This window comes from Urocitellus parryii, chromosome 9 (assembly GCF_045843805.1).
Source record: "Urocitellus parryii isolate mUroPar1 chromosome 9, mUroPar1.hap1, whole genome shotgun sequence".
Classification (NCBI taxonomy): Eukaryota; Metazoa; Chordata; class Mammalia; order Rodentia; family Sciuridae; genus Urocitellus; species Urocitellus parryii.
In genome coordinates, this window is record NC_135539.1 from 104,800,537 (window position 1) to 104,815,931 (window position 15,395).

Consider the following 15,395-nt stretch of genomic DNA (forward strand, 5'->3'; position numbering starts at 1 on the left):
GAGCCTTATGATCAAGCCATTCAGATTCTTTTGACATATTACCCTTTTTGTAAGAGGAGAAAATGAAACGATGCTTGTCTCTATTTCTGTGATTTTTGTGAATAATTACCATTTCTTAGGAAGTGATGCTTTTAGGCAAGCATTTATAAGTTTCTTTCAATATGCTGTTCCCCTGTATGGTGATGAAACGAAGCTGATTTATAGTTGTTAGGACAATGCATTGTGAGAACTTGGGTTTTTAAAAGCAGACATTTGTGGCATAGCAATATTTCCAGGTGATGAAAGATTTCCTTCAGTTCCCGAAATTGCTGTCAGGAGGTTATGGAATGGGCTGTATAAATTTATAATAGAGTGCTAGTAACACTAGGGCGTCAGATTCCTGCCAGTATATGTTTGGTATTAGAATGTTTTGGAGCCAGAATAAACTCCAGAAAGATCATTTCTTCCAATTAATACCACATTGTTATAATTAGCAGTTTGGCCAGAGAGGGAAGAAAGGGAGGGGGGGTACTAATCCTTCGAGAAATACAACTGTAGATCAGTATCATCTTAAAGTTTAGCTCAGTAAAAACACCTGTGTAAGTGGAGAACTGGATGTTTGGATAATGAAGACTAACCATCTCCTTATCATTAGAACTTATAAGCAGGTACTAATAACCTAAGTATTGATTTTGAATTTCAGCTCTCATCAGTTCTTACAGATTTGTCTTATAGCATGAGAAAGAATGGTTATGAGACAAGAGGAACTAGCAATATGGTTACAAATGAGACCCAGTAATCAAGTGCTGAATGAGTTTTATGTCTTGAAATCCCCTAACACAGTCATTGCAAATATTGGAAGAACTCTGGTGATTTTATTGGAGATTTGGAGATAGGTAATTCAGAGAACTGAAGATTAATTTCTGTTGCAGTTCAGAACCCTGAAGAAGAAGCTAGAAGAGGGAATGGTGTTCACAGAGTATGAGCAAATCCCAAAGAAAAAGGCCAATGGCATATTTAGCACCGCAGCTTTGCCAGAAAATGCAGAACGCAGCCGAATCCGTGAAGTTGTCCCTTATGAGGAGAATCGGGTGGAGCTGATACCAACCAAAGAGAACAACACGGGCTACATCAATGCCTCCCATATCAAGGTGAGAAGGTATATTCGAGATCACTGGGTGAAGGGGGAGAAATGCAGGAAGAAAAATACATGGGCTGCAACTGTACTTCCTGACTTGTCCCCAGTCCCCTAGGGAGTGCTTTTGAACTCCCATGCTTTTCTTAGTCAACTGGAAAGGATGTCTGTCACTGTAGGGAGAAGGAAGATGAACAGCCTCAGCAAAACCATAGGGCAGCTATTTTCTGAAGCTTGTTTATCACAGAGGAGCTTTTTCATCTCTATGTACATCATAAATACCCTTCCTAAAGTCACAGGGGAACGTGGGGGTTGTCCTTGTCAGTTTGTAATTAGCAGGTGACAGAGATGTTGGGAATTGTAGGTGTTATTGTCATTGAAGTTTATATCCTGTTCAGTAGCAACAGAAACTGTCATTTCTCCCTTGAAGTACTATGGGTTATTCATTTTAGAGCTAAAGTCTCAGTTTGGCATGGTATTTGGAAGAGTGGATAATTTATATGCAAGCCATAAAAATGTAGTTGATATTGAATCTTGCTGCCGCAGCCTGGCTGCAGCAAAATAACCGGGGGGTGACGAGCAACTTGTGTACATTGATACAGCAGGAGTGGCAGTCGTTTATTGTAGGACAGGAGGGGTATTTATACATTCCACACAGCTTATCTTAATTAACATAAACTAGATACAGCAGTCAACCAATAAGGAATCTCCACTCTTAATGGCTCGCTGGCGTTACTTCACAAACCACTCCCTCTGCAAAATGCCAGGCGCCATCTTGACTTGTTTACAGACTCTAACATCTTGCAAGGTTTGCCACATTAGTCAATGAGTTGGTGTTAAATTTTTATTAATTCTTCATATCTCAGTAATTCATAGCTAGTAAACTCCAGTTAGGATTTATAGTTAGGGATACACACGTACATATGGTTAAATATTTCCTAAGTAGTTTACTAATATCTGCATATTTGGTCTGCACTCTGAAGTGGATGAATTTGTTCATGTACTAATGTTAAGTTATTACTGGAAGTTTTGAAACAACACAAAGTTGACCTCAATAGTCCATTGTGATTGAAAGCCTTAGAAATCTGTTTCTGGCCCCGTCCAGAATTATCTCATTTTTTCATGGAACTTTTCAACTGTAGCAGAATTATCTTGAAGTTCCTTTGAGCCCCTTAAGTGTAGGTAGATGTCTGGCTTGTGTATCTATTGAATGCAACCAACCTTTGGTTTTGTTTAGGAGCACAAAGCATAAATAACCGCTTTTTTTTTTTTTTTTTTTTTTAAGAATTAGAAAGTACTGTTGAAAGAAATAATGAAAGAACAATGATCATAGATCATATTGGTATTTTTGCCTTTTAGAATGAACCCCAGGAAACTCAAGTAACTGATGATGGGCTTGGTTTAGTTTATGAAATATTGACCAGAATAATGTAGTCAAAGATGCATGCGGATGATACCACTGCTTCTTGATAGAGTATCTATTAAAATCTTGCAAGCAATATTCTTCTGTCCTCTTTCTTTGGCCAAATCTCTTCCACCATTTTCCATCTGCTCTCTGGGGGTGGGGGGAACTGTCACTCTGTGTAAATGATACCCGTCGGGTATTGTAACTGCGATGCCTTCCCCTCCTCAGCGTTCTCTGAGACCCACTTTTCATCTTTGAATTGGGGTAGACATGGATGCCTTTAATAGACCCATAGAGCTTGCAAGAACTTGTCCTTGTGTTTTTGGAATAGAGTTGTGTATTTTGCCAATGTTTTCTCTCCTGGGTTCCAAGCAGCTGTTAACACAGAACAGAGATTTATTTGCTCCAGAGGTGGAATCACATCTGTGAAATCTACCTCAGTAGCATTGGTTGTTGTGTTTTTAACACAGTTTTTAATAGCCTCCTGTCAATACTTGGAGTATGCCGAAAGGCCCCAGGCTGCAGCATTCTCTCATATATTTATGGTTCCTATATGTGGGGTGCCAGAGAGGCTAATGTTTAAAATCACAATTCAAATAAACCAAACTCCTAGCCAGTGAATATATGAATGTTATCTCCCACCAGTACTTGAAAAGTGGATTTTTCTTGCCAGCTTTGACCTAAACACATCTTGTGTAATGAGACAATAACTGACATTGTTTTTGTTTGAATCAAGTTAGTATGTGGTTACATAAAATAAATGAAGGGGAAAAGTTTCTGACAGTGATCACCTCATTGCTACTCGAACTCTCGAGAGGCCTACGTTGCATGAATGATAAGGAGGCCTGTCTTTACATTATCAAGGCACAAAGATGGAAGGGGGAGTCGAAAGAATTCCTCCAAAGGTTACTGTTTCACCTTGATAACGTGACTGTCAGTGCTTTGGGCTCAACATATGATTCTCTGCAGCTGGTATTTATAGCTACAGAATTATCCTCCCACGATCATCCTGAGCTGGTAATAATTTTATTATCCAAAATTATCTCATGACTCCATAGTTCAGTTGGATGCTATGGTGCTGCACAAAGTGGAGCTATCAATAATACATGTACCATTGACAAGTGAGCTCATAACACTTCTGCCATACGTGGCACTGAAGAACTGTATTAACAACAGAAGTTTGTGACATGCTTCATATCAGGTCAGCAGAAGAAAGATATTCCTCCAGAAGGGATGTTATTCTGTGGGAGACTTTTTTTTTTTATTGTTTCAGAGGATGTCACAGAACACTTTTTCAAATGGTGAATCATCACAGTAGGGGGTTATGAAACCCATTTCATGGGCACAATTAGTTTTGTGTGTACATCTATGAGTATATATGTGTTTTAATGAAATCAAAATAAAGGAAAAAAATCAAAATATTGGGTATACTGTACAGAGTAAGCTTAACTATTGTGCTACAAGTAAATCCTTTTACTTTATATGTATACATGTCATACACTGTCATATGTACACCTATATGTGGGCATATATTTGTGTATGTATGTACTACGCATTGCAGACCCCCCCCAAGTATTGAGCGAATATATTTTGCTTAGTAAAAAAACTATCTTCATGTGAGAAACACATGACAGAGGTTTTGAGAGTTGTGCTAACCCATTTAGTCTAAAAAGTATTACTCAAGGTGGAAGGTGGCTACAAGTGGACGGGGGTGAGCAGATGACAATCTTGGACTTGGGGTTCATTTCCTGATGCTTTCCTTGGTTTGCAGGTGGTGGTTGGTAGGGCAGAATGGCACTACATAGCAACTCAGGGGCCCCTGCCACACACATGCCACGATTTCTGGCAGATGGTGTGGGAGCAAGGAGTGAATGTGATTGCCATGGTCACCGCAGAAGAGGTAAGGGGAACTCCCCCTCTCCTAATGTCCTTTTCCTGTGGGAGTGGGTGGCCAGAAGATGGCCTAGTGCCAGGGACTTTGCCCATCCTCTGTTTCTCTGCAGATCCTTCTCCCTTTGGCCCTTTTTTTCCCTCTGCTTTCCACATAATTCTCCCCACCCTACCAAGGATGATTGGGTTTTGTGCTCTTTTCTCCTGTTCTCATTTGGCTTTGAACTCTTTCCTTTGGCTCGTCCATATACTACAGTGAAAACAAAGCAACAAAAAATAAAAAACGACCAAACATTGGTTCAAGCAGCTGACTGTGTGTGCCAAACAAAGCAGTGATCTTTCCACTGGAATTTGAGAACCTCAGCGGCTCAGGGCAAGAAGACCTACATTCCCAGCCCCAGGCATGGTCAGCCCCACATGCCCTCATGCTTATCAGCTGAAAAGGGACCGGAAGCTGCCATTCCTGGAGAGGTCTCCATTCTTTGGGAAAAAAATTCCTTCTTTGCCAAGCCAAATATAGCTTTCGTCTTGTAGCAAGAGAACTCTGTGATGCAGACCGGCATGTCCCCCGCTCCAGTCCTGTCTACTTGACTCGCTGCCTTTGGGGGATGGAGCATGGTGTTTTTTCTCTTGTCACGGTCTCAAAAAATTTTAGCTACCTTTTTTTTGTACCTTTCATGACATCTCAACTTGTTTTTGAACTCACTTAAGGGACCAGCTTCAGGCATCTTTACCAATTTTCATGGTATCCCAAAACCCCTTTCTAACTGTGGTAGGAGCAGAGAAAATTGTAAGGGGAAGTCATGTCCCCTCCCCGTGTCTGTTTTGGGAAGTTGCTTTCAGAAACAGCCTGTTGAAAGATAGTGGCAAAGGGGACTTCAAGCTTTTTAAAGTCATTTGCACGTCCTGGGAAGACCTTATTTTTTAATTTTTATGTTTTTTGACCTTCTCATCAAGAGATTGAATTCTTCTTAAAGTTTCTAGAGTAGACTCCTTGCCTGATTGGATCACATCCCTGCAAGGGATTCATTCAATTGAATGTCAAGTGCCAACTCTGCTAACCCCAGGGCACTGCCCCTGTTCCCATGGAGCTTATTTCCTAGTGAGAGGGACAGTCAGTTGTGAACTGGAGAAGTTCAGTTCAGATAGTAGTAAGTGCCATGGAGAAAAAACAAGGGCATGTGAAGGAGTGTGACCAGGGGCGGCTTTAGGTCAGGTGGGCAGCTGAGGCCCCTCACAGGGGTTGGTATTTGAGCTGAAACCTGAGTGACCAAAAGGGGGACATCCAGGAACTTACCAGGCCAGAACTGACTGAGGCACACTCAGTAGAAATGTAAATCCAAGATTTCAGGTAAGTCCATTTTTGTAGGTTTGGTAAATGGAAGAGGAAGATATGCTTCGAAGACTCGGTTAAACTCAGTGACTCCATATAAAATGACTTCTATCCCCCAAAAAAGTGTTCCTTTACAAGAGGGATGGCCATTAGGCTTCTCCCCAGCAGCCAACAGGGCTCCCAGAGCCTGTCCCTGCTGCAGACGGCTCTGTATCCTCTGGGTGCCTTCTTTTCCCCACACAGCCCCCGTCCAAGATCTCTTCATAAACCACCAACCCTTTCATGGTTTTTGTCTGACTCTAGTGATTTCAAAACTGTACATAACTTAAAACTAGACCTTTTGTAAATGGTTGACAATGCCTACCTTCAGAAAAGATAATAACTATCAGAAAGAATGATAATGGAACCAGATGTTCTCTGTTTTGTAGGTTGAACTGAAACTGGTCAGATTTTGAGAGGGAAAAAAAGCAAGATTAACCCTAGATGACAGAGAGACAGTATCAGTAGTCAGTGTGGTGTGATAGAAAGAGCTCTGGACTGTGCCCCAGAACAAGAAGCATGACTTAGAAAGATGACTAGAATCTGTTGCTGCTCTACTTAAATCCTTTGGATGGCTTCCCATCAACTATGGAGTAAAATCCAGGCTTACTTGCTATACTCTGCCCTGAAGATGTCTGTCTTTCTTGAACACACCAAACTTATTCTCCTCTGAACTTTGTGCTTGCTTTTCTCTAAGTTTTCCATTGTAAATATTGTAATTGGCCTGAGCTCAATTGTAAAGGATTTTCCCTGTGATAGACATTGCCCAGTGACCCCACTGAGTTAGTGATTTAGAAACTGTTTCCAGTTTTTAAGATTAAGAGGATAGACTGGGCTATGCCTGTAATCCCAGCAATTTGGGAGGCTGAGGCAGGAGGACCACAAGTTCAAAGTTGGCCTCAGCAACCAAGCAAGGCCCTAAGCAACGTGGGGAGATTCTGTCTCTAAGTAAAACTATAAAAAGGGCTGGGGATGTGGCTCAGTGCTTAAGGACCCCTGGGTTCAATCCCCAATACAAAAAAAGATTAAGAGGATAAGAGTTTATCCTGACTTATTTCCTATTTTGTTTTCGTGTGATTCAGGAAGGTGGACGAACCAAAAGCCATCGATATTGGCCCAAACTGGGTTCCAAGCACAGCTCAGCCACCTATGGCAAGTTCAAGGTCACCACAAAGTTCCGAACAGATTCTGGTTGCTATGCAACCACAGGCTTGAAGGTCAAGCACCTTTTGTCTGGGCAGGAAAGGACGGTGTGGCATTTGCAGTATACTGACTGGCCAGATCACGGCTGCCCAGAGGATGTCCAAGGATTTTTGTGTAAGTGTTTTTTTCTGTCTGTGTTTTACCAACTGCATCAATGGTTTATCATAATGAGAGGATGCTTTCTCTTAAGTGACTAAAGTATGATAACATCAAAGTGTCTATGTCTATCAAAGAAGAATAATACATGTCACTTATTCTGTATATCTATTACTCAAATAAGCTCAGACTGTGGTAAACTAGTTCTACATGGATTTAGGCCTATAGTTACTCATTCTTCAATAACTGTTCTGGTACATGTCACAATGTTGAATATGTAATGGTAAGTGAAATAAGCCAGACATAAAAGGACAAATGTATGGTTCCACTGCATAAAGCACCTAGAATAGGCAAATCTGAAGGGACAGAGGAGCCGGCAAGAAGTGAAAACAGGAAATTGTTGTTTCATGTGCACAAAATTTCTGTTTGTGACGATGAAAAAGTTCTGGAAATGGATAGTGATGATGTTTGCACAACATTGTGAATATACTTAATGGCACTGAATTTACTCTTAAAAATGGTTAAAATGGCAAATTTTATGTTATGTCTATTTTTCTTCCAAGAAAATGACACAAAGAAATCACTGAAAAGTAATTTATTTTTAATTTCTCATAAAAGTTTGCATTTCACCAGCCCTATATTTCTCTCTAGCAGTACATCCCTTTCAGTACTTTCTCCCACCTGTGACTGAGAGATGCTAAGAATTATTGGAATCAGCTTGGAGTGTTCCAAACTGAAATGTGCTTAGAAGACTACCTCATTCATTTATTTTCAGGATATGGGTTTTTTTTAGAAACAAATTCACCAGAGTATATGTAGGACTTCATTTGAGGGACTAAAACCTGGATGGGTGCCCACTGTGTGCCAGGCATTGGATCAAGCTTGGGACACAGTGATGAAACTAGGCTCACAGTCTTTGCTTTAAGGATGTTCCTAGTCCAGCTGAAAGGACAGGCCAGTATCTAGAGTGCAGGGCTGAGATCCCATGCTGCCATCTGCTTTTTACGGTGGCTGCGCTGTCCCCTTCCCTTTTCACATGGTCCTAAATGTCCTGCATGTGTGGAGAAACCCTATTCTTTCCTTACACAGCTAGGGAAGAGGCAGATTTATTCCTGCTGTGTGTTCTTCTCCAGCTATGGGAGACCTGTGACCACAAAGGGCCCATCACCCAGATGTTGGGCAATGTCAAAACCTTGATTTTTATCTTTACGTTATTAGAATGGAATGTAGGAGTGCATGTGGGAGGAGGAGGAAGAAAGAGAGAGAATAGGCTTTTAAGTCCTAATAATAACCAATTTACAAGATTGAGAGATTGCAATACACATTTACCCACTGGTACAAGGATTTCATTTGTCATGGAAGTGGCAATAGTACTTGAGGGGTTGGGCACTGAAATTAGAAAGATGACTGCAGTCCTAGTTTGAGCAGGTTAGTGATTTGACTGGGGTCAGACAGCCACTTATTCAGAGCTCAAAATATCAATAAGGAAGCAGGTACCCTTTGTATAACCTTCTTTCCTTCTTTTATTCCTTTCAGATAAATGTTTTTTGTTTGTTTTTTGAAGTGGGGTACTGGGGGTTAAACACAGGGGCACTCAACCACTGAGCCACATCCCAGCCCTATTTTGTGTTTTATTTAGAGGCAGGGTCTCACTGAGGTGCTTAGCGCTTCACTGTTGCTGAGGCTGGCTCTGAATTTTCAGTCCTTCTGTTTCAGCCTCCAAGCCACTGGGATGACAGGTGTGTGCTACCATGCCTGGCTTCAGATAATCTTTTGCTAATTAACTTTTAAAATTTTCTCCAAGAAGCAAAAAAGAAGATGGGTTTGATGATTGGCTTACAGTTCTGATAAAATCTTAAGTTTATATAAGGAGGTTGTTAATGTGATCAGATCTTTTAAATCAGAGCCAACTTAAGGAAAGTCAACCTAAATTACTGAAAAACAGCATTTTTAAAAAGATATATATTGTTTTTGTTACATTTCAAAGAAACTCAAAATAAGCAAGCTGCCCACTGCCTTAAAAATGTTGCCTCTCTGTTTTATCTAGGACCTAGATGCAGAGTACCTAGCCAAATTGTCTCCCACCCTTCAGAAATTTTCATTCAGTTAGAATTTCAGGAACTTTATTACTCTGGTAGAGGAAACATCCATTTGAATCCACTTTCTCTGCATTTTATGAAAAACTATTTTTTAGAGAGAGAAAAAGAGTCTCAATCTTGTAAACTGGTTATTATTAGGACTTAAAAGCCTTTTGTCTCTCTTTATTCCTCCTCCTCCCCACATGCACTCCTACATTCCATTCTAATAATGTGAATTAGAAAGATTAGTAGGTATTGCCCAACATTCCTCTTATTTTTCTTCTCTTATTTTTATTTACTTTTTATTTGGCGATAGGGTCTCACAAAGTTGCCAAGGCTGTCCTTGAACTGGCTATCCTCCTGCCTGCCTCAGTCTCCTGAGTAGCTGGGTTTTTGATTTAGGTCAAGAAAAGCTGTGTCTCTTGTATGTGACCCTTTTTCAGACAGAAACTCAGTGACTTGGCATCTTTTCTCCTTGCAGAAAAATTGCGATGAGAATTCTGCGCATCATATTTAGTTCATGATGGTACCCAATAGAGTTATCTTTCTCTCTGTTCACCTCAGTATGTCTTTTTGTTTTGTTCTACCTCATTTTATATTCCTGCTAGTTGTAAGGCTCCAATCAGTACAACTAGTGTTATTTCTAAGTAGTCATCATCATAAAAGTGATAATAGTAGTTTGTCTATTTTGTTAACTACTTCAAATTATTTTTGTAATTGGATCAAGTTGTAAAGCAAAGTATTGATACTTATTAATTAAATATAAATAAATGCTTTTAAATTACTGGAATGGTACATGTGCTTTTTTTCTCTTCAACAATTATAGCATTTACCTTATAGCCTTGTAAATGCTGTTGCATGAAGGTAAAGTTTTCCAAGTATCAAGAACTTTTAAGCCTGTTTCTTCCCTTAACTACTGGAATATCTAAATTACTAATTGGCTTTTTCTGATTTTTGGATTGTCTGAGGATTATATTTATATACTTCCCTTTTTCTGTGACTATGAAAAAAAAAAAGTCATTATGGCTTAGATTGCTATAATTGTTCTTCTGTGCCAGTTGGAGTTGTGAGCAGACCCTAGTGCTGCCCCGCTGGGCGAGGCAGATGTTAGAAGGGGTTGGGGGTGCCGAGACCCCCTAAACCCCCTATGCATGTTGCCTTCAGAAGCAGGGTTCCTCTTGAGCGGCTCACATAACCCCATAGGAATCGTGCTGAAAAGCGGACTCCCCAAAGTCTATTTTTAAATCCAAAAATGAAGTCAAGCCTCAGTTGACATTCACTTTTTCAGTGAGGGGAAGGGGGACGTGGCAGATGGATGCTCTTTCCCCACCAGAAATCGGCTCTGACAAGCGGGCGTTTCAAGGGGACTTAGCTGTTGTTCTGATCCCAGTCTGTTAATAGGAGAAATTGCTGTAAGTAATGTCTAGAATCATCTGCTTGAGGGACTTAGGGATTTGCAGAGGGGGAAATAGAATTTGATTTTTAAAAAAGAACTATTTAATTTAAAGTACAAATTCTCCCATGGACTAATTGACTCCCAGCTGGTCCTTTCTGGATCCAGGACTATACAGCAGGTACCAGACCAATAATTATTGTCTTATAAGAACTGCAAATTATTGTCACTTAAAAAAAAAAATTTACCAGTCGTTCTGCTCCTGTGCCCAGCCCCCAACACTTGTATGTAAAGCCATGTAGGACCTGGGTGACGATATTTGCATTTTGTCCTGCAGCCTACTTGGAGGAGATCCAGTCAGTCCGTCGCCATACCAACAGCATGTTAGAAGGCACCCAGAGCCAGCACCCCCCCATCGTGGTCCACTGCAGTGCTGGGGTGGGAAGGACCGGAGTGGTCATTCTGTCTGAGCTGATGATCTACTGCCTGGAGCATAATGAAGTGAGTCATTCTGGGATTCTTTCTGAATGCTCCACCTTGGGGACAAATCTGTACCATGGCCACACCCAGCCTGTGCCCTCTCAAGTTCAATGGTTAATTTCCTTTCTCTCTCCAACAGTTATCCAGACCCATTGTTCCAAGTTTGAGTCTGACATTTATAGTCCTTCTGGTTTGGGCCTCTCCCTGCTCTGTGTAGGTACCTAAAATAATATAGAAGAAATGAGAGTCTGAGTTAGGAAACTTCCAGAAAATCTGGCCTTAGTTGGCGTCTACTTCCCGAAGTAGACAGTCTGGTTTTATTGTGGGTGATTTCCCAAGTGAGTTATTTTGCCAAACGTAGTTTAGTTGTGTCTTACATTTCTGGGAGGTGTCTTGTCCTAATCCTATGTGCAGATTTATTGGCTCAGAAGATGTTTTTCATTCTTCAGAGGGATGTTTTTATTTAAAGAGGGCATTTGCTCTTGTCTAGTTGGGCAGCTGTGTGGTAAGCACAGCAGGAGATGCTCTGAGCACACTGGCATTATTGGTCTTGGCCTGGACTGCCCTGTGGCTATGTTTCCTGCAGAAGTGTGCTGCTGCTGGGCCTGTGACATTCCCTTACCTGCTGTACAATCAGGGCGTTACACTGAGAGGCTGGAACAACAACCGAGGGCTGAAGGACAGTTCTGCCTTCTGTTAACATGAGGCTATCAGGTTGTGTTTCAATTATTCATTTATTTATTTATTTTTGTGGTGCTAGGATGGAACCCAGGACTTGGTGCATGCTTGGAAAGGCAAGCACTCTGCTACTGAGCTCTACCCCCAGCCCAGGCTGTTTTGTTGTTGTTGTTGTTGTTGTTGTTTTTATATTTTTATTTCTAGTTACATATGACAGTAAAATGTATTTTGGCCATTTGAAGGGCTTTTACTTCCCACTCCCTCATCATTCTCACCTCTACTATGTAGAGGTATTAATGCCTCATGCCATTTGGTTCTGTTCTATTTCCAAACCATAAGGCTTGGAAGATGCAAGGAAACTCTGGTAGTGATTTGGAAGTTTTAAAATTGTAGAATGTTATAATGGAGAAATTGATATGCTAATACACAGGCTTACTGACTAGCTTCAGTAGGTTGAGCATCAGATTAAATATTGCCCTATGAAATTTGTTGTGTTGAGACTAATAGGAAAATAGTACATGTTAAGTTTAAATAAGTCCCTTGTTTAAACTTAACATGTACTTGCAAAGGATTTTAAAACTCCTGCCTATAAAAAGGTAAAGTTTGGAGACTTTCAGTCTGCACAAAGGAATTTTATGCTACTAGAAGATAGGAGCTATCCCAACTGTAGCCTAATATTTAAAACCATAAATCCAAACCCAAACCCAAACAAAACAAAACATGAAACTTGCTGATAAACTCTTACTGTGGAATAAGTTGAGATCACAAAGCAGAAATGTCATTGTCTCCTCTGTTTTTTTTTAAAATCACTCTGTCTCACCTGTGGATTTCTCTGTACCCTGTCACTACTAGAAGTATCTGAATAACTTGACACTAAGTCTCAGTCCTTCAGGAAAATGGAATGAGGTACAGTGGAATCAGTGTGCACATGGTTTGCAGGTGTCTATGCTTACGCTGGTGGCCCTGGTGGCTTCAGTGCAAGGAGGAGACTGCCGCCACCACCTTCCACTTCCACTTCCTCTCATATCACTGTTTTCACCAAATCATCCCTTCTTTCACTTCCTGCCACTCTTCTTCAGTGGCCTCTTCCCCTTTTCAACTCGAGCGACTATTCTGCCCGTCTCGTCTGACATGAAAGATTGTTCGGAGCTCTTTGGAGACCCATCAAGCACTGTGGTTCCATGAAGCATGACATGAGGTCCATTGCTCACCTGATATTATAGGGACACAAACAGTACCCATCAAAGCCAGCCCTGTGGTACAGTGAGGGATGGGCTGGTAGAACTTCCTGTGGACTCCTGAGACTTGGAAAGGTTGTACTCCATGGTATGTCCAAAGGCAGAGGGTTTCCTCAGTGCCCAACTGCATGCCAGAACATTCCTTGCTTGTATGTGGTCAATCCAAAAAGAACTTCTGTTTCCATTGATACTCAAAGATAGCAAGATGACTCATATTTTTCACTTCCTTTTCCCCGGCACAAATATAGCCAGCCTTATCGGTCCTGTTTCCCATAATTGCTATTGGTGGATGGTGAAGGGAAAAAAACTCTACTTTGTTCTGAAGCTGTTTCAGTCCTGTCTAGTCAGATTCAAGCCTACATTTCAAAATAAGAGTGGAATGTGTGTAGCTATTTTGTGTTTTAAACAGAGGTTTTGACAAATGAATATGGAATCATGTGTCCCGTGTGTCTCTTGTCCAAAATTTTTTTGCCTTCTTTACACAGCTGGATTTAGCTTACTTTATATTTTAGCTTGTAATTCATGTGGGTTTGTCAGCAAAATGGCATTTCTGTTTCTTGCACTTTTCCCTCTTAGTCTCATTTGTAAATAGAAAAGTTGAGCATAAATACTGAATCAGAGATGCTTACAGCAAGGTTGGTAGCTGCGAGTTGGGGACTGGAAGGGATAGCTCTCTTGGGCTGCTCTGTGAAGCTTCCCCATGACCCAGTGCTTTTGGTCACTGAGTGTTAATAACAACATCTTCCTGCTCACACATTTGCCAGGGAGCACCTGTTCTTCCTTTTTCAAGCTTCTCTCTTGATCCTCGAGATGTGGCTGCCTGGGCAGCCACAAGTCATTACAAAAGGTGCCATTCTCACTAGCCAAGGAAAAGATGTCTTGATCTTGCTGCTGTTCCCAAATAAGTTCTCTCTCCTTCACTGAGTGAGGAGGAGAAAATGTCCTCTGGGTGAAATTGAGCAAAGATCCACTCCTCATAAGTGTACTCAGTACAAGTTTGTCTACCAAATCTTCATCCAGTTTCTCCAAAACTCCAGACTCATTTAATCTCCAGATCCGGATCCTGGAGGAGGGATCCAGCTCCATCCTGCAGGTGGAATCACCTCCAGACAACATCTGCTCCCCCAGTTGGGGGCAGATGGTTGGCAGTAGGCCAGGGTACAGGGCAGTTAGCAGCAGAGCCTGTGGGAGTGAATCTTTAGGGTAGTTAAAATCCTCTCATTGAGGACCAGGGGAACCTTCTTTGCTTTGTTTCCAACTACTCTGTATCAGAAAGAGAAAATAAATTGGTTTGGGGGCCAAGTTGTATAGATTCTAGAGATGAGGATGGTGGTAGTGCTGAAGGAAATGGTGAGAGGTGCTGGCAGTGTAGAGGAGGAAGGGGAGGTGATGATGGGGAAGACTTAGAAATGGGGTGCAGGAGGTGGAGGGGATGGTAGATGTGGAAGAGGTAGAATGTGGGGAAGATGGCGGTGGGGTGGAAGTGGTAGAGAAGGTGAAGGTGTGGTGGTAAGTGTAGGGGTAAAGGAGGTGGTGGTGGAGGTAGAGGAGGAGGAGGTGGATGGTGGTGGGAAAGAGGAGGTAGTGGTAGAGATGGTGGAGGAGGAGATAGTGGTGGGGAAGGTGGAAAATGAGGAGGTGTAGTGGTTGAAAAACGGGAGGTGGCTTGTTGGTAGTGGTGGAGGTCTGTACCAGAGCTGGGTGATGGAGGAGGCGGGACAGGCAGAGGTAGTGATAATAACAGTGGAAATAGCAGCTGTCCTATATTTAGCCTTCACCATGCATTGTCACCATTCCATGAGCCTTGTGGCTTTAACTCAAAAGGCCTTCACAGTAACACTGAGAGTTCTCTTAGTGCTCTTATGTAACAGAAGAGAAACTGAGTCACAGGTACATGAAGTAATATGCCCAGGAAGTGCTAGAACTGGGATTCCACAGAAGAAACCTCATCAGGTTGTCAGAGCTCTGCGCTCTGAGCTCCTGTGCACCAAGCTCCTGTGCACCCTACCTCCCCTGTCAAAGCCTTTGGTGGCCTTGTTCTCTGCCCCCAACTCTTCAGTGCCCAACACAGAGCAGCAGCCGTCAAACATTAATTCAGTCCATCATTAGTTGTCTCTTGATTGTTGTATATCATGACAAACCACTTTATTTTTTAAAATTTTTATTTATTTTTTAGTTGTAAATGGGCAAAGTACCTTTATTATTTATTTTATGTGGCACTGAGGTTCAAACCCAGTGCCTCACATGTGTTAGACAAGGGCTGTAACACTGAGCCACCACTCCAGCCTGACAGAGATCACATTAGAGTGTAATTTAGGCAAAGACCCATTTGTTGTTAGAGGCTTATAAACTCAGCTCTACATTTTGATTAATAGTTTGGGGATTCATATGCCTTTGTTGTCATTATTACCCAGGACTTGACTGTGTCTCTTTAAGTCTGTGGAGTAC

At 41.6% G+C, this 15,395-nt stretch overlaps 1 protein-coding gene across 1 annotated transcript in view; it reads left to right on the top strand.

Annotated features, from left to right (window-relative positions):
- Ptpn14 (protein tyrosine phosphatase non-receptor type 14) overlaps positions 1–15,395 on the top strand; it is a 177,393-nt gene that overhangs the window by 153,327 nt on the left and 8,671 nt on the right. Inside the window, exons 15-18 of the mRNA XM_077802266.1 lie at positions 912–1,130; positions 4,291–4,419; positions 6,864–7,098; positions 10,889–11,052. Of these exons, the coding sequence (XP_077658392.1) occupies positions 912–1,130; positions 4,291–4,419; positions 6,864–7,098; positions 10,889–11,052 (747 nt within the window). The remainder of the gene's footprint in view (positions 1–911; positions 1,131–4,290; positions 4,420–6,863; positions 7,099–10,888; positions 11,053–15,395) is intronic.